General features: G+C 46.5%; 2 protein-coding genes across 5 annotated transcripts in view; one reads left to right on the top strand and one right to left on the bottom strand.

Annotated features, from left to right (window-relative positions):
* The window catches only part of LOC135900282 (probable serine carboxypeptidase CPVL), a 60130-nt gene that overhangs the window by 24468 nt on the left and 8946 nt on the right, over nt 1–26716 (bottom strand). Inside the window, exon 1 of one of the 4 annotated variants that reach the window (XM_070531943.1) lies at nt 3706–3815. The exons of 2 other annotated variants lie outside the window; for them this stretch is intronic. In XM_070531943.1, coding sequence (XP_070388044.1) covers nt 3706–3774 — 69 coding nt within the window. In that variant the 5' untranslated portion in view covers nt 3775–3815. Of the gene's footprint in view, nt 1–3705; nt 3816–26716 lie in introns of those variants that run through there. One more of the 4 variants, XM_070531944.1, reaches the window with a different exon arrangement.
* LOC135900281 (uncharacterized) lies at nt 1359–19755 on the top strand. Its single transcript, XM_065429725.2, has 2 exons — nt 1359–1892; nt 16389–19755. The coding sequence occupies exons 1-2, from the start codon at nt 1745–1747 to the stop codon at nt 16583–16585; spliced, it is 345 nt and encodes a 114-aa protein (XP_065285797.1). The 5' UTR covers nt 1359–1744; the 3' UTR covers nt 16586–19755.

Genomic DNA, 26716 nt, shown 5'->3' with positions numbered 1-26716 from the left:
CTTCACACATGCCGCCATTGTCAAGACGAAATTCCCATGCCGCAGCGCGCGCGCGTGTGACCGGAGGTGACTGGGGGCCGCGCGGCGCACACTGTGGCCCGCATTGTGTCCGCGTAACGTTCTAGAGTAATTTGGGTCTGGGCAGTCGAACTGTCGTCTTGACCCTCGACAACCTCGCAGCGTCGCGAATATGCGCCACAGAAGCCCGGCTGCGCACGCCAACGACAGCCGTGGCAGTTCAGGTCGCGCGCGCTGTGACCCGCGGGAGCGCTTGACAAAGGCGACTGGCGCATTGTTTGGCTCGAAGAAACGTAGTACTTAGCGGTAGACGCGATAAAGCGCACCGCGCACACGCTACTCGGGTATGTCCGAGCTGGTTCGCGGCCCGCACTCCAGGGGGGGAGCGCGGCGCGCATAATTGCCGCGAAAGGCCGCACTCGGACTGGGATCAAGGAAGCGTTGTGAAACAATGAGTGGAGTTTGTGTCTCTCTGTGGGCGTCCTTGAGTCCACCGGGCGTGGCTTGTGGCGCTTGCGCGGCACGAGAGCAGCTGCTCGTGAACGCGGCGGCCAGCTGCTGTCTCCGCCTGCTTGCCCGCCAGGAGCCGCCGCCGCGAGATACGGAAATGCGCGACGATGGCACCTCGCTAACAACCGTCGATTTGAACTCGTCGATTCTTTAAAATGCGGTGCATATCGAGGGTTGAATTTAACGGGCGGTAGTGCACAGCTTCGCACGTGACTTACCTACATTTCCTTCCTACTTTTTCACGTGATCACCTTCGCTGTGAATCTCACCATCCGGAAACAATATAGGTGTTCAGTGTTCCCCCATTCGCAAAACGGCTGTAGCACCATCATTGTGAACAAGGCTTTCTTATGGAAGCCGAACCGTCTCGTCTTTTAGTAAGCTTTACTTGGTCGGTGTACGTCTTTCTTTGTCACGTACAGCACTCGTATTTACAGATACGCCCACGCCTGTCACCTCACTACGGATGGCGTAATTTCCGCGCGCTGTGGCGTCTCGCCGGAGTAAGTGAAATGAACGAAAAGTAACGACGACCGCTGAGCACAGTTTTATTTAGTTCTGTAATATCAAGGCGACGGACGCTTATCGAAAAGAGCGCAATAGGACTTTTGCGGGGTATCCACTCTATAATGTTTGCTGGTTCCCTCCCGTTCAGCGTCGCGTTGTATTGATAACGCTCGCTTAGGATGGGCCTTTCTAGCTCCCCGATTTGAATAGGATCGTTATCTAGCAGTAGCAAGCGTCACACGCTATCCGCTCGCACTGCTCTCAGCGGTACGCACGGCTAGCAACTGAGACCAATAGAGCGCGCTTTCCTGCAGGCGCGCGAGCACGGGCGCAGGTGCAGCTCCGTCACCCGGCGCCCTCCAAAACCCGAAACGAGTTGCCAGCGATCCGAAAACGAAAGCAGCGCATTCGGTCGACTTCCACGACGAGGTAACCACGTGGCGCCGGAGCTTTACGGATAAACGCGTGCATCAATCGCACTTTGTGGTTTCGACTCGCTCGAAAAGCGCGGCTTCGCCGACGAGAAAGCCGGCGTGCGGCTAGCCGCTGCGCGGATTTCGCGCGCCGCGCTTCGATTGCCGAGAAAAGAGGAGGAAGAGGAAGGCCCGAGAAGAGCGGAGAGGGCGAGCGTGTGGGTGAGAGAGAGAGACCCCGGCGGCTGGCGAGGCGGGCTTGACGGCACTGCAGCAAGCCGCGGGTTCTGTCAAAGATGGCGGAGGGCGATGCGTCGTTCGGCGGAAATGCGGACCTCGGCGAGATCGACCTCACGTGGATGGACAAGCTGCGGAAGATGGTCTCCAGTGACGCCGAATGGGAGGCCATCATCCTGAAGAAGATGGAGGAGAAGAGGAACCGAGGTGACTTTCCATTTTCACGACGCGGTGCGGGCCGCTTTGCCGTGGAGCTCGGGGCTCGCATCCGCGGCCTGCGCGTATTGCAGTGCGGCTGGGTGGGAAGGGATGAGTTGTTGGGGCTGCGGCAGTCCAGGTAGCGCTTTTTTTCGTGCGCTCTTACTTTGGCGAGTCGAGAATGTGTCCGCGTAGGCTGCTTGGTGCATCGAGGGGGCGTGTTTTGAATGCTTGCGCTCTGTCCTGTCGGTAAAACGTGAGCTCGTGACCGCAAACGTGAACGAGGGAGCGAAGAAAAAATAAAAATAGCCGGAGCGAAAGCAAAGCAGGCGAGTGGTCACTCCCCGTTTATCACCTGCGCGACAAGGCGACCGCGTTCGAGCGACACGAGCAAGATTTGTGGCGCAATTACATCCGATTGTGACCGCTGTCTGCTTAATAGATGCTTGATCAATGCCCTGTCGCCGCGTTCGATACCGCCTCTCAGTGCAGTAATTGCGAATATACGGTGCAGTCTATCGTTACAACGTCCAAATTCTAAGGCAATGTGAGGTCAATTACATCGGTCCATTGCCTTGAGTGAAGTTGGAATAGCAAGGCACACTTGAACAAGTTGAATTATCACGCGCATCATGACGAGGAGCAACCATCCCCGGCTGATTTCGCTTGGAACATGCTGCTTCCGTTAGCGCATACGGCTTATCGCGCGTCTGTTAGTCGCAGATAATTGCAATGCGTGGGCACGAAGTAGCTTCTGTTTCGAAATTTTCGCAATAACTCGCCATTCGATCCAGAACGCACGACGATGCCGAATGAATAGACGCGGGATATAAACAAAGTCATTTTATGCCTGACGACGCTTGCGCTTATGCGCTTTGCCGACGCAGTTTTAACCGATATCGGAATTACTCGGAATATGTCGAAATTCTGACGCCTCATTTTCCTGCGAGTATGTCACTGTTTCCGTTCTCGATTAAAGCAAAAAAGTTAGGAGGATGACTGGAAAGAGTCTCGCCACCTTTCATCTTGCGTAAGATATCTTGAATGGCCTAACAAGGTACAAATGAAAACATCTATAATGTGGTGCTTGTATGGGTTCCCTGGATTCCAGAAGGAATGTGCCTCGCAAGAGCACACTATGGCTGCATTGCGCTGTCGCATCACCTTGAACTTTATTAAAAGGCAGTCCGAGAGAACAGCCCTATAGTTGGCCTATATCTCGTCCCGGCGGCGTTCACGGCATGCAGCTCTTTTCTTTAGCCAACGCCCACCAACGCACGCCTGCTTCATCGGCCCATGCAGTGTTAGTTGTTAGTGGCCTGTCGTGCATCCAATACATAAAACGGCGCAACACCTCGACGCGGCTCGCTGTCTATCCGCTTCTCAGCTGTACGAATGTCGACAGAAAGGTTTTGCCCCCCGTATAGCCGATTCAAGGCGTAGACGTTTGCCGAAGAATGTTGATCGGTGCCGTCGTGGCATTTAAGGCTCGTATACTATACATACGTGCAGCTGCTCTAGGTTTTTGCATGTATGCGTACATCCCCTTTCTGTCGTCTCCTTTTTTTTTTTTTCGTACCTTGATAGACTTATAGCGCGCTGAAGCAAGCGAGCTTATACATTTTTTTTCTATTTCTCTCTCCTGAGATGAGCAAAGGTTACAAAGAAACGCGAATCTGCGGTTCTTGCGGTGAGGTGACGACGGGTGAAACGACGCTGTTACGAGCATTCATATACCGCAAGGCCCCAATTCGAGCGTCCGGGGACACCGCTATTAAAACAAAAAGCACAAAATGGGGCGGGCAAAGCGCTGCCGCCATACTTGCAAGGGAATCTTTTCTGGCGACTGGTTTCTGTCAGCGGACGGAATCAGTGGACGCTTCGCTTGCATCCGCCGCCATGGTCATTATCGGGCGAGGCCACTGGTTTCGGTTTACCAGCGAAGGCGGATAGATATACGTATACGATGAACGCGCGGTCGCCGAGCTATCTTAAATCTCGAGCATCAGCAAACTTGGTCTTTCTCAGATCCGTGCCTTCTGATAATAACCAACTATTGTCTACGATGCCCAAGCACTGCTGGGCCGCAATCTTGTACACGTTCAAAAAGCCGACGTTCGATTTCGCCTCGCGCGATTGTCCAGGCTGCGCCGACATCGCGGCCTAGGCCAATCTAGTCCAATCGCGTGAGGCGACATCGAACGTCAGCTTTTCGAACGTGTACAAGATAGCGGCACTGGTTTCTTTAACTATACGCGATGAGCTTCCACGCTCTTTCAGTTCCTCGCAGTGGAGGCGAGGGCGTTAACTGGAGTGGTGACACTTGATATTCAAATTCGTAGGTGTAGACTCGGTTATGACGGCATGCATCAGCTGCTTCTGCAAGCTACAAATGATGATACCGTCGTTTAATGTGAGCACTTGAAAACGCGTGCCAATGCATGCGTATAGCCTTGTGACGAAAATGGCTCGTATACAAACCGCTGATGCGGGTGTCATGTCATTCAGGTTACTGTAAACCAGTATACTCTGGCTACAGTGAACTAGACTGTTTTCTCGCCAGGCGCATGTAGTGGTTTCACCCTATTGGTACCGTCGAAGGCCAGTACAGCCAGCGACTCTGACTTCGCACGTCTAGCCACCTTATGCGCCGCTGAATCGGTCCGATCACTTTCATCTCAACTCGACATTTCTCCATATTTCATACAGCATGTGAGTGGTTGTCTACGCTTAGTGAGAACGCTTCATTAATATTCAATCCAGTATTACTTCGGTATTTTTTTCGAATTTATGTGGTAAAAGTGTATTTATACGACGGCTAATGTGTATACGTATATACTGACCAGTAGTAATGAACCCTTCAACAATTAGTCTACAGGACTTCGTAACAAATTTAAGTTGCTATGAGCACTTGAATGCTATATAGTGTTTTCCATAAAAGTGGCTAACCCTGTGTATGGATTATAGAGATCACCGCTGTCACTTTTTCTTCTCTTTTTTTTTCTCCTTCTTTTACCTTTTCATTTTTTTTTTCAAGTTGAACATCAGGCGTGGAAACCTGTCTCTAAACCGTTGAATTAAGCGTCATTGCGAGGCAGAATTGAAGGCTTCATTCGAAGTAAGCGGTGGGCTGCGAATGGCTCAACAACCTCGACGCTCTCAGAATTTCGGTGGCACGACAGTCATGGCGAGGTGCTCGCCCACTACACTGGTATAGGTTGGCTGGAATGGCCACCCTACCAGTGTTTCTAGCCACCCTAACACTGGACAGACTAGCGTATACGTGTCTGTAGTGGGCGATAAACTACGTGGTCAACACCTTCGATTGTCGTGATGTCACGTTGGACACGAAGCCGTGCTGCACTAACACGCGCTTTGAGAGTGCATACCTCGTGTGGGACTGCCCTGTGACTCGGAGGGAGCACTTCTCTTTCCAGCAGCCCGCCCTTCCATTGTCAAAAAAGTGCTTCCTGCCCTACTTGACTTTTGTTGTGACACGCAGCTGAGAGCGCGGCTGTAAGCCCCGCATTGCTTCTTCAACCTTCCTGTTATTTTTTTCCGCCTTCTCTTCCTTCTCTCCCTGATCTTTTTCTCCCACTCCCCTTTCCCTGTGCAGTGCTGTTGAGGTGTCCTCGTGTGAGAGACAGTTACGGCACTGCACTTCTCTCTGCTTCAAAAGTCACTACACACATGAGAGTGCATACCTTGTTGGAATACGACATATTTTTCTCTAGCTATCCGCTAGAGAAAAATAAAACGCGACAAAATTTTTGCTATTGATACCCCTTTCAGTGCACTGATCGAATCCACCTGCACTTCGGGAACCGTCATGCAGCAGGCGCATGATATAAAACAAAAAGCGTGCCTGTCTAGTTGCAAACGACGGCGAAGTTTCGCAAAATGCATGTCCGACTGATGCGACACGTAGTGGAAGCGAAAAACGCACTGTGGAAAAGTTGACACTGCAATTATGAAAACTGTAATAACCGGCTATTTGGAATCTTTGCACCGCTTGCTCAACCAGTTGCGTGGGTGTAGATGTGGACGGGTTCCTGAGACATAACTTCGCGATACAGCTAGGAACAGAATTGGACACGAACAAACGTTTTGTTTGTAGTGCGTCCAGCCTGGTGTTAATTGTTAGGGGCCGTCGTGCTCCGCGGTTTATCGTTGAAGTCAACCTGTTGCCCACCGGTTGCTTCGTACACGTTGACGTTTAGGTACGTCGTTGACTCCCTCGTCATTTAAATGACAGGTACTATGTTACACAAATGGCTGACGTCATTAATGTGAGCAGACGGGGCCTTAATTTTACAATATTTTTTTTTATAAAGAACGATGAACTCTCCTTGGTCATCCGATTGGTGACGTTTTTCATAGACAGTATGGGTCGGCAACAGTCCACGAGGCACCACTTGGCTCACCCTGTCGCCCATTCTAAAATCATTAAAGACGGCATTGCAGTTTAGTGCCTATGGCGGCTTGCAGTCCAATCAAGCATCGTGCGTCAAGCACGCTTGGCGTGGTAGCTCGTTCAGTTAAGCAGGCTAAGGATAGCTAGTTACTTTGAATTGGTGTTGTTACAAGAACATGCAGGAAGCTGGCATGGCGAGAACGCCGGAAAGTGACCGACAAGACTAGGAAATACAACGAGAAAGACATTTCGTCGACGTGGCCTGCATTCACAGGATAGCGCGCAAGTTAGACAATGAAACCCTTGCGATGTGGGTCACAGCACCAAGTTTCTCACAACATCAGCGCACGTGTGAGAAGTGGGGCGTAGAGTTCGCCTCAGACGAGGAAGAAAACTGGATTCTTAGCTAGGCAGGAAGACGTTTAAACAGCGGTCGAGTTGATCACGTTGCTGTTGCTTGTCCAGTTGTGCCAACAACAATCAGTGAAATGCGACTCGATCGAACATTGTTTCGACGAATCCTCATTTCAGCGATCACTTACAAAACCTGTGTGCCAACACCGAGCTCGCCTATTGTGTATCGCTTAATCGAATGAAGTTCCGCCAGGGCGAACACTTTTGCGGCTAATCGAGGACGTTAGGTCGAGAGAAGAGATCGAGGCACCATTCCCAACTAAACAGATGGCTGTTCGATATCGATAGCTTCATGCTTTAAAAATAGCCGGGCAGGCCTGCTTGATGCTTTTTCAGACTTGTACGTAACGAATTACATGTAATTAATTACTTGTAATCAGTAACATGTATGTATAACTTTTTAATTGATGGATTGATTTGATTTTCTTGCTCGGTAAAGTTTATGTAATTCAATCACTTTTTTTAGCGACCAATTACATCTAGCCAGTTATTTTCTTGACTAGGAGGGAAAGCTTTGTGGAAAAAAAGAGCTGGCTGATGGGCGAAGTAAGCTGCAACAGGCGACGCAGCTTTGAGCACTTGAATTTGGCGGGACCTACAGTAGGTAGCCTCTCGGATGCGCACTTTCAAATCCAGCGCGCTCGGTATTTGCTTCTTAATATCCGCCAGCTAGATGCTGGCCGATGAATCGAACAGGCGTTGCTATATGACTCCATAGCTATGAGGTCCTTAGCGATAGGTATGGCCACTTCAGAGGCTGATGCCAGATCCACCACGACGTATTCTTTTTTTTTTCATCTTTGTATTGGCCTTACATGGAGCGTCTTCACCAAGTTAACTACAAGTTAAATCGCGCACGTGTACGTCAAACTCACAGAATATCTTAAAAGGTGCGTTGTCCAGGTGATAGTCCGTGCAGTTTCGTCCAAATACAAGAGAAAGGTCATTCGCCGTCTTTGCTTACGTATACCGTCGAGAGTAAAGCCGCGATGTATCGTTGACATAGAGCCTAAAATCAAACTGAGCAGTCCAGGTTTTGTTATTTGTGTGTGTGTGTGTGTGTGTGTGTGTGTGTGTGTGTGTGCGTGTGCGTGTGCGTGTGCGTGTGCGTGTGTGTGTGTGTGTGTGTGTGTGTGTGTGTGTGTGTGTGTGTGTGTGTGTGTGTGTGAGAGAGAGAGAGAGAGAGCGAAAGCTCTTGCGACAAGCCTGCATGCTGGAATTATTTACGACTGAAGTTCAGGCTCCTCAAGCTGCGCGTTCCGCCTTCTTGTGCGGAATTAACAAATATTTTCGTTCATTTCCATGAACTATTGGTCACCGACAGGCCGCATCCGATATTACCTCCATTATAGCAAAGCTGGCTTGTTCTTTGGAACCACCATAGCGTGCCAACTACTTTGCGTATGCCAGCCCGGTTTGTCTTGCGCGAATTTGAGCGAGGGCACCCGGACGCCTCTGTTAAGCTTATTCAGCGCGCTGATTAGAAGGAATGGGTGGGCCGATCCCGAATATATCTTATGGCCTCAACGGATAAGCTGAGCCCGAAAGTACCTCTAACTGCTGTCGCACTGAAAAATATGCAGCGAGTAAGAGAGGAAGGAGGGAAGGAAAACCATTTGATGTAGTTCAAACTATCCCGTGGTCCCACAGTTCACTTTGTCCACTGTCCATAAATGCAGTTTGTTTGTCGTTAAATACCAGCGCGCCACGCGTTCCGTTTCTTTACATCAGCGCAGTGCGCCGGAAAGAAGAAGAAGAAAAAAAGATAGCGTGATGTCGAGGACTGGATTATCTCGAACTAACGGCGTCGTTCGAATAGAACCGCAACTCTCATATTAAAGCTGGACAGCAGCACTAAAGGGTAAGCACAGGCCCGTGCTATGGCACCCGCTTGTGCGTCCAAATGTATGGAATCTGAAACGCTATTTAATGACGTTCGCGAATGCGTACCGATATTGATCTCCGCTTGCAAACGGATTTGCTTTTCGCCTTTATTTCTGGTTCCTTTCTTTTCTTCTTTTCTTGCGCGCGCAGACGATGTGCAGACTCAGTAATAATCGATGCGAGAGATGACCCGCGGGAAGGAACGGGGGCAGATCGATAGACGTTGCCGGTAACGGTTATCCCTTAAAGAGCTTATAAAAGTGCCGCGCGCCGTTTATTCCCAATGCGGGTTGCGGCGCGTACGACTTCCGGGGGAAATTATGACAAGAATTTCGCACGCGGCTACTTGTAACGTCTCCACTCATACAGCGAACTCGCTTACAGCGAACAGTTTTCCATCACCGAACAATTTCTACGTGGAGGTTATACGTGAAGCCAAATGCGGGACGCAGACTTGCGAAGACCTGGTTAGGCTATAGGTTGTGTTATGGTTGCCACGGAATATGTGAAACGAATATCCGACCAAGGCGGGCAGTGAAAGAAAGCGCTGACAACTTTCACACCCGAAAGTTATACGAGCCGCGTTTAAATGAACGCGACAGTAGCGTATCGCATTTTCTAGGGCATCACGCGCTATTACCGCACGACAGCCTTTACATGTGGCGCACCCCCCCCCCCCCCCCCCCCCCACTTCGTCCGTAAGAATCAGGAATCTTGTTCCCGGCGAGCGCGTTTCAGTTCAGAGCACACGCCGGCAGCCGCCTCAATTTTCCTCTCTCCCGCGATGCGATAAAGCGTTCAATATTTTTTTTTTTTTTAAGATTCACCGCGCGAGACGACTTACCCATCTCGAGATACACTCTTCGGAGCGTTAATGGGATTTTCCTTCCTATAGCGCATCACCGCTGAAAGTTCGTGGCATGCGAAGCGCCACTATCGCATTCACGCAAACGCGGCTACGGAAGAGCGTGTTCGATGCGCGTTGGATTTCTTGACCGTTACTTCAGGGCTTTTTTCGAATTTCTAGTTCGTTTACTCATCGTGCCGGGCTTATCCATGCCCGGCATGACGCACTCTTGAGTGCACTGTGCAGGGGCACTGCAAATGGGGCACTGGCAGGGGCACTGCACTGTGCAGGGCAGCATGCAAATATGCACGTGTACCAAAACCGAGCTTTCGGTGCGCAAAACAATTTATCCGGTGCCTCCCCCTATTCGGCGTCTCTCATAGTCAATCTCAATGCTTTGAAAACATGAAACTCAACCTTATGATGTGCAAACGAATATCTTGTAATTTTTGTCTGTTTTTTGTGTGTTTCTTTAGTGAGGGGGGTGGAAAGGGAGTGCAGTGTTGTGAGGTCTTTCTTCAGTTTGATTCATTCTCGCGCGAGGTAGTATACAGTGTAATCCAGTCATGCAGTTTGTCATTCTGTCATACAGTGTGCGGTCATGCCATTACGACATTCTGTGGGCGAGCACAAGGCCCCGACATAGATTTCCAGCCATAGTGTATCCAGCCATACGTATGCATGGGGGGAGGGGGGGGGGGAGTACGCGATATTGTTTGTGAACTGCAGTTAGAGAACTCCAGCCGGTCAAAACTGGCCTGCAGTGTTCTGCACGGCGTCTCTCAGAACATTTATATAGTATACTAATTAACTTTATTGATCCGTTTGCATCGTCCCTGTTCACTTCTCACTTATGATAAGCTCGTTCCACAAAGTCTGAGACACTACGTCTGTCGCTTCGTGTGCGCACCGCACTGGCAGACGCGAGCTCAGCCAACACATGTGCACGTGAACCTGTACCGAGGCATCACGACATATATAGGCAGCCGCCCATAACAACACGGAGACGCTTGCCCCGAAGACAGCATGCAGCCTGGAGGGAAAAGACGAAGAAAAGGAGAGAGGACTTAACGCCAGGCCTTCGCAAGGCCTCTGACGTCGTTCTGTCTCCACTTTTATTCACCGAATCCGCGCATCACGCCTTGAATCATGCATGCGGAACAGCACGCTGTGTAAGGCACCGTATATACGCTGGTTGGTTCGTGGTACAAGTTTGAGTGCCGCGCACATTGAGCACCGAGCGGCCTACGGCACCACATTGTAGTCGAGCCGTATTGTGCCAGGTTTCGTATCCAACAGCTAAAAAATAATCTGTGAAATTTCGGGTGCTCTCTCGACACCTGAGGACATAAGGGTCGGCTGGGAGAATACGAGTGTTAATATGTCGGAATGGGTTGTGATAGCGCCGAACGTGACATTACTATAAAACACAGAGTATAACGGAAAGCTGCGGTGCGTATAGCGGCCAATGAACGAATTAATTAATTAATTAATTAATTAATTAATTAACGAGGGGACGAACGTTGATCGCTTAATTTAATTTACGTTTTAAAGGGACTCTAAAGAGCAACACAACATCAGTTCAGACTGATAAAGTAGTATTTGAAAATTCATGCAGCAGGAGAGTTTTGTCAACTTCGCGATAATAAGTTGATTAATAGAAGAGAAAATGAAGGTCATTTTAATGTTGCGCCAGAACCCCGCGCTCGTACGTCGATCTGACATCACGGATTTCAAAGTTCTTTATATATATATATATATATATATATATATATGGGCCCAATCGGCTCAGTAAAAGTTGCAGAAACTTGCCATGTTCGGTCTTTGGCTCTTTTGGAACACAATGTTGCCAACTTTTACCGATAACCGTTTTAAATCCACGACGTCGCGGCTATAATTGGCGTGGTGACTTCAAGGCGCCGTCGTCACCTGTGTTGCCTTCTCTGGCTTACCAAGCCTCTTCTCGCGGCAAGAGTAAAATTTTGGAAGGGTAATTTACTAATACAGGTACAATAAGCTTTCTCTTTAGCGTCCCTTTAAGAGGTTTTGCTTAGCGACTCACATCTGCGCGTAGTTGGGCGCGGCATGCAAAACGCAGCATGTACTCGGATTTCGGTGCACGTTTGAGGAAACTATGTTAATTTGCTCTTCACCCCTACCGCTGCGGCTTCTCTATCAGTCCATGTTCTGCCTCGGGACATCAGAACCGATTGAAACTGAGTAATGCTTCACGTAAGTATAGCACAAAACGATAAAAAGGTGAAAAAAAAAATAGCTACACGCAATGTCGTGTTGCCTTGTTCGGTTTTAAGCATGAATGTAGAACAACTTGCCGAGCTAGTCCAGATAAGAGAAAGAGAGATGGGGTAGTCATTTCCAAGAAAGCTACGCTATAAGTGTTACGAAAGGCACACACGTGGGGCTACGTGGAAGAAGAGGATTTACGATGAGGAAGAAGTGCCTCTATACAAGTCCACTAGGTTTCGGCATCTCTTAAGCCGTGTATCTAGTTCAGTAGCTTGTAGAAAGGCTAGAGCAGCCCTTATAATCGAAGCTGAGCTGTTTGCGTCAGTTTAAAGGCCCAAAATAAGTCATCAGATGGTGGTGAACTGCTATCCAAGTCTGCGATTGGATAGACTGCAGATACTGCCATTCTCGCGCGTACTCGTGTCAAACGCAGAACACGTGAACACGTGCTTCTGGCACGTGGCTGTGTTTACAATTTGGACCAGTGTCACTGCAACGTATGAGGTGTTAACTAATCTATACTCTTAAAATAAAGCAGAAGCTGAAGTAGTGTTCTGTGTTAATGCTATGGTCGCAGTGCATCCTAATCATTAGCATATTTTAAGTGCACTGCGCGAAGGAGAAATCCAAGGAATATCCAGTTACAGTAAACCCTCACTACAAACACACATATATAATATAAATTCATCGAAACAGAAAATTTAATTTGTTATGAACGGTCTCGTTAAAAGCGCAGTAGCTATAAGAGAGTCGTAGTAACGCGAGATGTGGTACGCTTCAACGGCCTGCGAATTCATTAAAACAAAGTCGCGCACGATTGTGGCGACAATAACAGTAGCGAAATTCTGCTGACGCCCGCGAACAGCTGCCTCGTCTGTCGGTTATCATTACGTGATACAATCGGTTAGTCACAAGGAGCCGCCACCGCGTGGCGGGATGACCTCGGCAACGCTCTTTGCCTCAGCAGGTTAGCGCCATGTATGCCGCACCAAAGCGGTCCCGTGCGGATTTCCCGCTTCGCGAATCCTACTAAACGGAGTCCAGTGCTACTGCACTTCGAATAATTTGATCCGAAATACACGCTCTGCTGTCGGGTCCGCGAAATAATTCGAGTAAAGCGATATGTCGAATAACGCGATTTGGTTATAACGAGTATTTACTGTATATACGTTCGTCTTGCATAACTCTATGGCTGCGGGTCTCCCCGTCGCTGTGCCTAATTCTATGCCACACTTCATGCGTTTCCCATATAATTGGCATCCATTATGTAACTTATTTTAACGGACTACGAGGCAGTTAGTTTCACTACGCATTGCACGACCTCTACCAACTCCACATTCTTCCTATTATCTATAATATCGCCTACCCGTGTTTCGTCTCTAATGCACTGTCGTCTCTGTCGATAGTTGGGCGGTCATTTCAACTTTCTTCCTTAGCCTCCATGTTTCGGCCCAGTAGATTAGTATAGCGTTGGTAAGCTGCAGTTTCTCACTCGGGACCGCCTGCCACGCCTGCTGCATCCCATTTTTACGCACCGGGGGCGCATATTTATGTAACGAACGCCGGAGTGGCGGGCAAGGGTGAGCGGCCTCCCGGAGTCTCCTTCACCAAGAAGCGACCAGTAACGCGAAACTGCGGGCCACGTGGCCGTGACATCGGCGCTCACACGCGCGCGTCTGCGTGGGGCACTAAATATAGCGTCGCGTGCCGGTTTCTTTTTTTTTTTCTGCGCTCGAGCTCGTGACGAGGCAGCCGCGACTCGTCTAGAACTTAGGTGTGTCCACATGTCCGCCCGTGGGTTCGACGGCTTCCTTTCTTTCACGACCAGCTACCGTTAACGACCGTCGGTTCAATTTCATTCGCTTTGCCTGCGAACAGAGCGCTGTGCACTTTGTCTTACTAGTTCTGTGCACTGCTGTGGAAGGCACAGTGCGTCGGTGAAGAATGAAACACGACATAAATCGTGAGCGACCATTCGCGCTCTCTTTAGACAACTTATTCAAGACCCTCGCGGGAGAGAGTGACGGTGTACAGGCTTCTCTTATAAACCGCCATGCATGCATGTCACACGCAACGTGACACAACTACCTGCGGTCTGTTGCCCGGTGGCAGATTCACGCAGTGCGTATTCCGCAAAGTGTATCCGTTCGCAGCGATTACGTTTCATATATGGCTGAATGTACAAGCAGTCAAACCACGCACTACGCGAACACTCCTGCATATATGCGTCACTCCACTGCATGGCTTTCCGTGTCTTGGTTGTGCGTGCAGTCACTGTAATCCCATATCACTATCAATGTACAGTGTAGCGGAAGCTAAAAACAATGGAGCGTACCACTGTTATGGGTAACAGCTAATTGTTGTTCAGGTTAATGCAGCCTCGGTTCCTTTTACGAAGGAAGCAGTGATCCATGTGACACTTGAGTATAATTAAATATTAGTATGCACGCCTTCACGTGAAAGTTAAGCTGCTCTCACTGCTGGAATATTCAGAGTGCCTCAGTACCACGTCTCTGGCATCGAGGAACCCTAGGAATTTTAAGGATGTATTCCGGGCCCCCTAGAAGTTGACGGCGGAGACTGTTTTTCTTTGTTTTTCCCCCGAAATTACAATACCAGTGTTCATTGCTGTAATCTATAACTGCACGCTAGCTGTTTCTAGTAATGCAGAACCATGACTGTTTTCGCGTGCGCCTTACTTCACCATCGTTGCCCCGTTTGCCGGTGCTGGACACTGCGGTCAATTCTCACCATTGGATCTTATGCCTCGACGCATTAGGTCCTCTTACGGCTCAGGTTCAGTACCGGTTGATGGCTTTCATTATTTGCTTACCATTTCCAAGCTAGCGTTCGGGGTCACGTAGAAATATTTTTAATAATACACAGGCTATCGCCTGCAAAACGAAGGCTCTCCTTGGAGAAGGCGGGCTTTGCCGCACAAGGTTTCTTATTGCGGAGAAGCCAGCTTTGACTAACGTTAGCTAGCGGAGCTACATGGACGGCTTCTGAAGCCCGTCGCGAGTGTACCACACACACGCTATCGCATCCAGGGCCCTAACTTTGTAACTGTGCATAGCAGCAGACATATTCCTTGCGCGGCGCTAGTGCTCGCAACAGTTGTCAGACGATGTCCGCAGTGTTAATTCATGATTGGCGAGCCTGGTGCATACTGGGTGCATGATCGTTCGTTTGGCTTACGATGAGAAAAAAAAAAAAAAGCGGCTAAGCACCGTTCCGGATGGTCGCCGGATGTAGGCGCCAAACTACCGGCGGGACACTACCGGAGGCAGTTTAATGAATGGTATGGGAGGGGCTGATTCCGATATACCAGTGCACGACGCGTGTTATCGCAAAGGTAGTGACACGACAAACACCAGGCACCAAAATGACGAATAAGTGTGGCGTAACTGGCGGGTGAGAGCGATGGATCGAAGAAGGAGGAGGCGACAGAAAGTTGTGACGTCGAGAGGCGCGTGTGCGGCTGGCACGCTGGATCGCGCAATGCTCTTCACTACATTGCGTTCTATGTATATAGGCGGCTGTAATTAACCGACTGCTGGTTCGCATAGGTATGTGCGCGTGGTTACATGCTGTGCGATAGGTATGGTCAGCGTGTAGCGAGCTTACATAGTTTCATGGTATACGCTATAAATAGCAATAGCTCGCACGTGTACTTCATGTGTTAAAATAAAAAAAACACAAAAATTACCGACGATTACGATACTCTCTAATGCGAAATTTGAGTGCAGCTCTATACGTGTTTTCGTTTCGCATTATATTGAGACAAAGAATTTGAGAGAGACATGTAACGGAATCGGTGATCATCGACAATCTGATCTGCGGGTGAAACGCGTCGGCTTTTATACACGATTCGTCGAAGGTTCAGGTGTAATCGCTGGTGCCGTGTGGCTTTCAGAAAGTACTGCACGATTCGCGTCGCGCACACAATCAGATTACAAAACAATCGCAAACTATGACAATCGAAACAAGCGCGAGCGAGGCCAAACCAAGCAAACCAAACGAGCGCAAGCGAGATCTGACGCGAGGAGACGATAGTACGAAACGAGCGGTCTGGCTGAGACCAGTTACGGGCATGCATAGAGCGGTTGGGCGGGTCCGCATGACACCATGAGGTCTATTCTGTGTTTCCACCTAGTGGGCATGTCCATTTTGTCTGCTGTTGAAGTGCGGATTGGCTGAAGCACCTGTCTCCTTCTGTCACGCACCCAAGCCCGGCCAATCAGAACTTCAGCAGCAGACGAAATGGACATGTCCACTCGAAATACCTCCCTCCCTCCCTAAGTTTCCCGCGCGCACGTCACTGAAGGGTCCGCTCTCATTGGTCTCCGCCGTTCACGGCTCGCGTCTTTCATATCCCGCTCCGCGTTCGCTCTTTCATCATCTCGCTGTGCTCGTTCGCGCGGTACGTCGCCGACGCTGACCTCAGGAACGGCCGCCTAGGAGCTGCGCTATAAACAGCTGTCATTGTGCTTCTGTTGACTACACACCACGTTGACTTGTAGACAGCAGCGGTAGATTATGTCATACCTCAAACGATTACGAGGTAGCGGAAGACATATCCGGATGTTGATAGATAATCATCAAATTATAGTATTTGGCAATGCTGCCGCACTATGGTCACTCAAGTAGAGCATGAGGAAGCATGCTTTTCTTCACATCTTTCTCTCCGAATTCGCAGAGATGGGCATCGAGACACAAGAGGAACAGGCGTCGGTGCTGGCCTCTGTGGGTGGCCTCTTCAGCAAGATCAAGTCTTACATCCCAACGCGTAAGGGTGGCGCCGACTTCACTACCGCTGCTGGAGCGCAGGGAGGACCCAACACAGACAACCAGACTGCCGTTGACGGCAGCAGAGAGGTCATGGAATCCCAGTAGAACCGTGCGTGAGGGCACAGGCTCTTGAGGCCGCATTCCACGAAGACCCTCACTCCAGCATTGTTCCTTTACTTGCTCGTGGCGGTAACCAGCGACCGGAAGGAGCCATTCGTCTCAGCATGTAGGCTGCTGACCCGGTGACTGACACTGTGCATCGTCGGTTATGCAGCATGGACAACCCGTGGAGAGGTAGAAGCGTATTACTTGAACATGGAATCTGGCTAGTGTACTCTTCCTTGTTTTCTCTTTTCTTTCCACCCTTGTTCCAAGCAGGTTTGGAGTTTTGTTTGCAAGTGCAGTTCGCAGATGAGCATTTGACCACTGCAGGCAAAGGAGAAGGGATTTGCTAACATTTCTTTTTTCCTTGAAGTACTTTACCCGGATGTACGGGTGTGACGTTAGTCTTACAAAGGTGTCACATTTTCTTTTTCTGTTTTGTGTTTTCTAGCGCTTATTCTTTAATTAGTTTTTGTTATTGCATAAATTCTAGATTATTGCGATTCAGAACCTCTGTGGAGTACGCTCATAATGTCAACTGTGGAAGATTATAGTTTAATGTTGCCGTAGCAGTCAGCAACACATTTAAGCATATGCTACAGAGGATGAGGAAGCAGCACCATATTGGGTTATTTCAACCAGTCCCAGATTTTCAAAAATGCACATAAGTAAAACTAGGTCAAATAAATGTTGTTCTGCAGGCCTTACAGATTAAGTGCTTCATGAAAGTCGCAAAGATGAATGGTACTGGGATTTACCACAGCCGTTGCCATGAACGATCATTTGCTCCAGTCTTGTTTCATACGGATGCAACACTAGAAGTGCTGTAAAATGTGTCTAAGTCTCACCAAAAGACAATCCCCATTCTGGCAAGTTCTGTGCACATTGTCAGCATACAACGAGCAAAACGTAAAGAAAGATGTAGTAACCAATGCTGAAAACGGCCTGTGCTATCTGTAATACTGCCACTTTCAGAAGGCCAACTTTGTTTTTTATCCACAGCCACAATATGTTGTCCTGGTGTGACCCCCATTATGGAGGTTATGCTTATTTACTGCAAATGTGTGTAGTACATCTTTGTGCATATCATTTGCAACCAACCATGTCTGCACATAAGCTTGTATAGAGTTTATATGGTAGCTTGCTTGCAATCGTACAAGCCAGTCTCATGTGACCATTTTCGTTGTTTCCTTTTCGATAATGACTGTTTCAGAATTGAGGAACTCTGTGTAGATATGGTTGTGAACTTTCATGGAAATACACTGTGATGTTTGAGATTATGTTTCCATTTATGTGGCATACTATAGCTGAGTTTAGTTAATACGAACTGGCCCTTTCTGATGAACTGTTAGTAAGTGCCCCTGTTGGTCTAGTAGTTATCATGAGGATAATGTAGCAATGAATAAAATAGACAATAGACATTCTCATAGAGAGTTAACTTCTATGCTGATGCTCTCAACTTTCACAGGCAATGGTGTGTCCTCAACAAGCGTAAGACTGCATGCAAGAAGTGCCTGAGCAGATTGATAATGTAATAATTATGCTGGACACAGCAACAGAGGTAACTTTACATTTCGTTAAGCAAGTAGTGCTGTGGAAAAATACTTTTTTCCAATGTAGTGCAAAAATCTGTTGATAATTGCATGTTGTGTGCCATTTCCTTCAGTAAATGATCCAGCCATGAACTTTGTAATCAGTTATCTATAGCACTGTCCGCCTGCTAAATTACATAATCACTGTATTTACAAAATGAGACCCTAGTCACCTATAATGCATATCAACTTTTTGTTTCTCTTTCTTTTGCTTAGGCTGTAGCATGTACAAGTGAGTGATAAAACCCGGTGATGAAATAGTTTTTGGAGCACAAAATCCTACAGTATTTTTGAAGCATGGGTGACACAGGGATGAGAAATAAACGTGAACGCCGACTTCAAGCAACCACATGGCTATATATGGAGAGTAATTGCAGGCTTTCACACATTTGAAGTCCATTGCTTATAGTTGCATGCCAGATCTGCAAGCAGAACAATTCTAAGTCAACATACCCAGAGATTGGTAAGTGAGATTATCGAAGCTGCAGAGATAGCCAGGCAACAACATCTCAGTGCCTATGCATTCCATCAATTGCACTGGCAAAAAAAGGAACCTAAGCTTTCAAGTGCAGTATCTCGGTCATGTCCCAACTTATGCTTCACGCAATAATCATGTTCAGAGGTCTTTCACTACTGGTGCTTCGCGAATGTTATTTAATCGCTCTTGCCGTGTAAACAACTTCAGTCTGTGAAGGTCATGTGATTGCTCTCCCTATATCAGTATGTGGCCTTTATGAAATAAAGGTTGTTGGTAGTCGGAGCTCTCACTGTCTGTTCTTCTAGCCCATGCGTGTGTCACTGTGAAAAGCGCTGTATGAATTACCATCAAGCCCGCCTTAACATGTTAAACAAAATCCTAAATTCATTATGCAAAGCCCCTGATGCAAGATGTGTAGGGCTGACACAGTGAGCCTTCAACTGCCTAAAGAACGACTGAAACTTTCATGCTGTGATGGGGTATCTGATGCAGCTGTCGTTTCTGGAAACGCTAACTCCATGTGTATTACTACATGTATACCAATTACACTTGTATTTCTTGGTATAGTACCTGTCCTGTAGCTATTGTACTCTTGACAGCAAATACTGTTGTCTCCTAGAAAAACTCTTTCTCATGACGAGTCTGTGCTGCTACTCTTCTGTATTAAGTGGTGACACTGAAGTTAGCAATGTCTGTCCATACTCTCAACGAAGAATACTTAACTTTTATCAAGTGTATAACGGTGAGTATCAACTATAGCACAGTCAGTAGTCAGGGTTTTAGACTAGAAGCAAAGAAAGAATGGGTGGTGCTGATGTCTCTTTGTGTATTAGACATCTAAGCAGAGTGCTTTATGCGAGTTCACTATTAGTGGTGCAGCCTATTTTCAATAGAAGACTCAAATACTAGTCATGTTTCCTGTTCCTTGCCTTAATCGTTGACATCTATCAGTGTGACTAGTGCTCTCTGTATTATAAGAAAGGGTACTTCTCATGAAATAGATTTATGCATCTCGTTCTTTCATAAATGTCTGTGCTACATTCTCCTTGGGATGTATTTAGCAGGATTGTTTTATTTCAATAAAAAACTGTGACGTTAACAGATATGCACACTTTTCTTTGAAGAAAATCATCTTTACAGTTAGCTGACAGTGATGTAAACACTCTTGATTCACCGTGAAGCTTAAACACTATCATCACAACTACCACAGAGGAAAAACTATACATGCACACATCGTGAGAAGTGTGTAAAATGATTTTAAGGAAGCCTTGTAGAAAAAAATGGCACCTGCATTCCATTTTACCAAATATGGTAAAAAACATATGCAGAAAAATCTCAATTTTACAGCATTAATATGGATTGCATATAATGTTCTGCTAAACTAATCCAGAAAAATGTGTCCCAACACTATAAACAGTTGCACAGTTTGCCATAAAAGGCAGGTGTCAAACAACTGTATAAAGCATTTGTCACTCTTGGTGCAATAATTGTATCACTTCTGTAAGCCGCAATTCCATTCAGCAAGATTTATTACCAAAGAATGTCGCTGCTAGGATCGTTCAGTTCTGATAATGCAGCAGCCAGCCTCAAACTATGCACATTCCTTGTACTTCATTACATTCCAGTATACACTACTACTTTGTCCCAACTACACTGTATTGAGGCCAGTTTTAGTTTCGACTCCATTGGGCCCCGTGTTCCTTGCAAAGTCAACAAAAAACGGGCGTGATGTCTTCGTAATTCCAGATGGTGGTCATAGACAGGGACTTGAAAACAAGTGACAAGCAAAGGCCAGGCTGGTCTCCCACGTATGCCCAACCTTGTGCAGAGACCTCAAACTGCACGGCACAATGTCAAAATTCAAAGTACTCTGAGCAAGTTTCCGTTTCACCAAACTGGTTCTTGCCTTCTGCTTTATTTATTAAGTCTGTTTTACATTCTGTGTGAAATAGCAGGAGCCACCACTCACTGGCGGAGACAAATTGAAGGATGTGCTGCATGTTCCCTAAAAAGCAGCAGTAGAGATTCCGTTGGAATTCATTCCAGCCTGCCATCTCTCACCTAAACATCTGTTTCTGCTGTCAGCAGCGTTTGGAGATAGCAATGGAAGTATCTTGGCAGCATGGCCTTAATTTATGGCCTCATTCAAGTCATTACATTGTGAGGTTTAATGTAACGCAACTGCACATTGGGTTATGAGTAGGGGTGTGCGAATATTGAAATTTTCGAATACGAATCGAATACGAATAAGGCGAAAAACTGTCTTCGAATATCGAATCGAATATCGAATATATGTGTAGCATTAAAAAATTGCAAAACGAGGTAACAATAGCTTTATTACCCTTTTAAAAATAATATTGCATTTTACGAGGCTGCTTCAGGTTAAAGAGGCACTCATTCTAGGTAATGCACTCAGGTAATGTAAGGTAATTCTCTGTCAGGTAAACGCTTGTTACAGATTATCGCGAAGGAAAATTGACTGCTCAACATGTTCAGAAAGTAAAGGATCTCTATGCACTGTGACAACATTGGTCCAGGTAACATTTTCTAGGTGCATATTGTACTGCGCATACTTACAAAGCCCGAAAGTACATCATATATTGTTATGAAAGAGCCCTAGAATAAAGCTTGGTAAAAAAAATCGAAACTGATGATGTCTCACGGGCCTGATGCAGATAGACTGGAACAGAGCGTACACATTCATAGTAAGGTTCGTTACAGCACTTAAGATCACAGTGCTGTAACACTGTGTCGTCGGTTTGTACCTTCTTTTGTCCTTGTTTTGTGTTGCGCTGTAACGAACCTTACTATGAATCCTAACCAACTGGCCCAACTTGCCATCTTGATGCAGAGCATACAGATAATGAGCGTATCATGTGAAGCTCTCAGTGAATAAACATGTTCTTAGGAGAATGTGGAGCAAGCATATAATTCGTTAATTGCGAAATTATTCACAGTCTGTCCGAATATTCGCCGTTTCGACCATTATTCGGTCGTCCTCGAATATTCGGGAATTTACGAATATGCATTTCTCGAATCGAATACGCTTCGAATAAGGAAAATATTCGATTCGTATTCGAAATTTCGAATATTCGCACACCCCTAGTTATGAGGGATGCTGTAGTGTGGGGTTCCAGATTAATTTCGACCACCTGTCTTTAACGTGCATGCAAAGCATGGAACATGATTATTTTTACATTGCACTACCATTAGAATGTGCCTGCTGTGACTGGGAATCGGACCCAAGACCTCCATGCTCAGCAGCACAACGCCATAGCCACTGGGCCTCAGCAACGGGTCTCATTCAAGTTGCCTTGATGCGTATGTTTCAAGGCGCTGTAGTTTTCGGCCACCTGCAGTCATTAACTCTATAATATGCCTTGTGTCGCAAACAATATGCCACAATATAAACGTAAAATTGGGTACCAAAAAAGATCTAGTTGGAAGGCTTCAGCACTTTGCCTAGCTTATCATCAGTGTTGAAGTCGAGAATGTGGCATTAAATGTGCTGGGCATTACAGGTTTACGATGAAATAAAGAAGTGTCCCGCAAAGTGAACATTCGTGTCTGCTCGAAGGTATAGAAACCAAACGGAGATGTCTGGGCTTTGACATCTGATGTCTATATCTTTTTAACTGCACTAATTATTACCGTTACTGAAAGCAGACAATCTAAAGGCAAGAATTTGTGAATCCTGGATATGACTATTTATTCCTCTGTGCATGCACTTCTCTGCTTGAAACAACGGCCAGAGATAGGCCTCGCCTCAGCCTTGAGGCTAACAGCACCATTAATTTTCAGGTTACAGTTCACGCTTGCATAAAACCATTACTAAACCCAAAGCAAGGCAGTTTGTATTTACCTGGTGCCTGGCTTCCTCATACTGTATCACATTTACTGTAAGCAAGATTAGTTGCCACATCTGCAGCTGCTTGAGGAAGTGAGAAAACATCCTTAGTCTTCACAAGAATCAACCTTGGTTTCATCGTGCTTTTCAGTTAATCATACTATCAAACAGAGAATTTGGAAGTAGGCAAATAATGTAGGTCATTACTGAAAGCTAAACTGATGTGCCCTTTAAGTTGCTTTGCAAATTCCATTACAAGCAAAAGCATTTTGCCCTGTAAGCAGAAAAGGTGGTCACCTAGAGTAACACTTCAGGAGGGGGTGCAAAGCACCTTGTCACCAACCACCCCAATTTACCAGCATGTTTCATCAGCATTTCAATATGAAATTCCATGGAATGCAACATTAAATACAATCTAGATTCCATTTTGCAATTTTATAGCCAATAGTTACCAACAATAAAGTGCACTAACTTTTTTCATCACCATTACTTATGCCTCACAAAAAGTGAGTTACATTTTTCAGTAGGATACATCTGAATTTGATATAAGAGAGGGGATGCAATAACTTGACTTTGCTTTGGATGGCAAAATACCTTTATATGCTGCCGTTCACAAGTTGTAGCAAGATATTGTTCAAGGGCACTAACATTACTTAATAATTCCTTGAATCACTTTTATCAGAGAGAAAGAATTTATTAGAGGAAAGGTAGACAGGGCAGCCTAAGCTAGTATGATCTGGCCTGCTACTCTGCACAGGAGAAAAAGTGTACAAAAAAAAGAGTGGTGAAAGATGATGAGGACAGGAGAGGATGCACATATTCAAGGAATGTTCCGAAAGTAAGTTTCATCATTTTTTTAAAGAGGATATGGTACGCCAGGTAAAACGGTCGCCATAAGAATCCACACCCGTTGCTAGTTCAATGACGGAAGGAGCTTTAGCAAAGGAGGAATGATGCATGTACAGAGCGCTGAAGAAGAGAGAGTAGCAGCAGACCGGCGTGCCCGAGGTTACTCAAATACAAATCACAATGGCAGACATGTGCTGACAATGTGGTCGCCAATGGAAGTGCATGCTGTTATCCAGCATGAATGGGCACCTGTTCCCTGCATTGAAAGCTGCACTTTTGGGCTATCACTTCGAGAACAATGCTGAGGTGCAGCAAGGCAGTGCAATAATTTCTTGCATCACAGGGCACCGAGCTTTACCAGAGTGGTTTCTTCAAACTGATTGCGGGCTATGACAAATGTCTCATTGTTGGTGGCAATTGTGTGAAGAAATAGTGCAAGGTTCATGATGCCATGGTGCATTTCTTTTTTTAGGGAAATAATGTTTCCGCATGAGAATGAATGACGAAACTTTGGGAACGTCCCTGCTACAATAACCGCATCAAATAGTGGTTTCCTTAAAGCCTGAAGTCTAGCCGAGTACTTTTCAAGTAGTCCAGAACAGCCCTTGTATAACTCTATCCATATGTAGCACTATCAAACTTAAAGTAGACGTGCCAGAACAAAGGTTCCAATTCTAAAGTGCATGCATTTCATTTACCATTTTCAAAACTAGACTGCTATCAAGTGCTACAAAAGTCATTTTCAGTGTGACAGCAGTTACAAGCTTGAAATTGAGTTTGCTTTGTCAGCCAAACTGTTCATTAGTCCTTTCAGTTGCACCGACAATGATCGTAATCATCCTCAGCAAGTTGTTGTCATCCTTTAATCGTTGTGCTACCATCTGATCCTCAGCTTCATCATCGCCACAGGGCTAAAAAAAATTTTGCCGTGGTTGAACACAGTTAAACCAATTTTGTCGAGCGATAGCACGGTTTTGCTTGCTTTGCTTTGGGAAAGCACAAAGACACTGCTCGGCGCAGCAGCAAGCAAATTGACCTTCACGCTGCATCTCGCTTCAACGTGAACTAAGCGTCGAATGCACAGTGCATACAAAGCTGCCAGCGCTCAGCACACTTTGTACGCATCCCAGATCGCTTTGAAGATGACGCCTACGCAACCGCACACTTTGTTCACATCGCAGATCACTTCCAAGACATGGGCACCCACGTGGCATACACGTGGCCGGTATTAGCAGCCCAAGTCTCAGTTTGACCTTGGCTGAGCTCGAAGGTCACATTTACGGAACCAAGCATTTTCATGGTTTGTACCTAGAGTAATAGAGCTATCACTATGCAAAAAAGAGGTGAGGCGTGCAGAAAGGACACAAGAGTAGAGAAGTGGACAACACGAACGCCGACTATCAACTGAAGGGAGCATTGAGGCGAAAAAAGAAAGAAGACGCAAAACTAGTCTGCACAAGCTCTGGAATGGTATCGCCACGTGCCAGTCGGGTACATGTGCCAGTCTACTTGAGAGACAACTGTTAAGGCGCTTAATCTCTTCCTTATGTAAAGTAATCGAAGGCTGACTCACGCACACACTTCCACCATTACAGATATGCCATGCCTCTACCATAAGATGCGCATCTTCATTCTTATGCCTGTACAATATCGCGCATTCATCAAACTCTGGCATGCAGTTACAATCTTGGCTATGTAGGGAAAGATTAGGAGGCGATCCACCGGTTAACGACCTTTTATGTTGCATTAGCCTCTGATTAATACACCGCCCCGTTTGCCCTACATAGAACTGGCCACAGCTAAGGGGAATTTTATAAACCACACCCATACGACAGTCAGTGAAACTGTTGTTCTTATTGTGCTTCACAGGACAAATATCTGTTGTTTTTTTTTACCTTTTACCTGCTCCTTTTTCCTCTGCACGGCAGCGCATATCTTACCTAACTTATTGGGAGCAGTGAAAGCAACATTAACATCATATCTACTTGAAACTTTTTTAAGCATGTGCAACACTGAATGAATGTACGGAACAGCCACTACTCTTTTTTTGCTATTACTGCTTTCTGTAGTCACGTCCGTCCCCCTTGAAACAGACTTCTTTAGGCGTTCAGCCACAGTGGCCACTGCTACACTAGGATAACCTGCTTCTAATAGGCACCGGACCTGCGCATTAAAACTGGCGCTCATTTTGTGCATGCAGGATCTGGTGAGGGAAGACTTAAGGCACGACATGGCAATTCCATTTTTTACTTTGGAATGATGGATTGAAAGTTTAACAACGGCTTCAAAGACGTTGGGAAGTACTGCCAACAAACGCGATTTTATTTGAAGACCAAGGAAATGTCTAGAAACTGAATTACACGTCGCTGAGGGAATTCCTTGGTAAACTTTAATCTTCCTCCATAAAGCCTAAATTGCTCACTTACTGAGGTAGCAGCGGAATCGAATTCTTCCCTATTGCAGAAAATCAGGCAATCATCAACGTAACGAAATATCTTGATAACGCAATCGCCTAAGGCTTTCTCTAAGCAGCTGTCAACATTACTGAGGTAAATATTGGTAAGAATAGGGGGCAACCTTTGAGCCAATATAAATGCCTGATTTCTGCAAAAAAACGCCATCTCTCCACCCAATAAGCGACGACTTCAAGTACATTGAAAGAATTTCTAGAAAAGCTCCCGTGGAAACACCGCATCTGTCAGTAAAAGCCAACTCTTGCACTTGTTTTTTAATGCATTCATTTATGGAATTTAGCAACCCGTCATGCGGCAAAGAATAATACAGGTCTTCGATATCCAGACTAAAAGCTGTACAATCACCAGGATTTTCCTCTCTCAAATACTGAACTAGTGCCTGAGAATTACGCAGGCAAAAGGGGTCTGAAAAAACTAGTGAACTAGTTCTGTAGGTAACTAGCGACACAGACCTGCCACGTCCACTTCTCTACTCTTGTGTCCTGTCTGCACGCCTCACCTCTTTCTTGCGTAACGAATCCTTACCACCTAGCTCAGCTGTCTGTCGTTCTGAGCTATCACTCTAAAACTTCACCCACCGCTGCTACTGCATTAATTATGCCGACACAAATACAAGCCCCAGCAAACTGGCTAATATAGCATGGCCTCTTGAGCCACCAAGTAATGACAGTAAGTGCATCCAAGCTTTGTGTAATCAAGCAATAAATTATGACAAAGCAGTTATATATAGCCAGCTTATGGGCATTTCAAGTGCACACAGACTTGCTAATAAAAAAGAGCATGACATTCAATGGTTCCATTATTTCAGCACACTTTGTGTTACAGTAGAACCCCATTGACACATTCTTTAAAGGGACCACGGAAAAAGAATGCACGATCAAAGAAAACGCTACA

The sequence above is a fragment of the Dermacentor albipictus genome, chromosome 1 (assembly GCF_038994185.2).
Source record: "Dermacentor albipictus isolate Rhodes 1998 colony chromosome 1, USDA_Dalb.pri_finalv2, whole genome shotgun sequence".
NCBI lineage: Eukaryota > Metazoa > Arthropoda > Arachnida > Ixodida > Ixodidae > Dermacentor > Dermacentor albipictus.
This window is presented reverse-complemented; position numbering and strand designations above follow the sequence as displayed.

What these genes read in the sequence shown, in the direction of transcription:
- LOC135900281 (XM_065429725.2), top strand. Translation starts at nt 1,745, where the DNA reads ATGGCGGAGGGCGATGCGTCGTTCGGCGGAAATGCGGACCTCGGCGAG. An exon ending in GGAGGAGAAGAGGAACCGAG is followed by an intron (nt 1,893 to 16,388) that starts GTGACTTTCCAT and finishes CCGAATTCGCAG; the next exon opens with AGATGGGCATCGAGACACAA.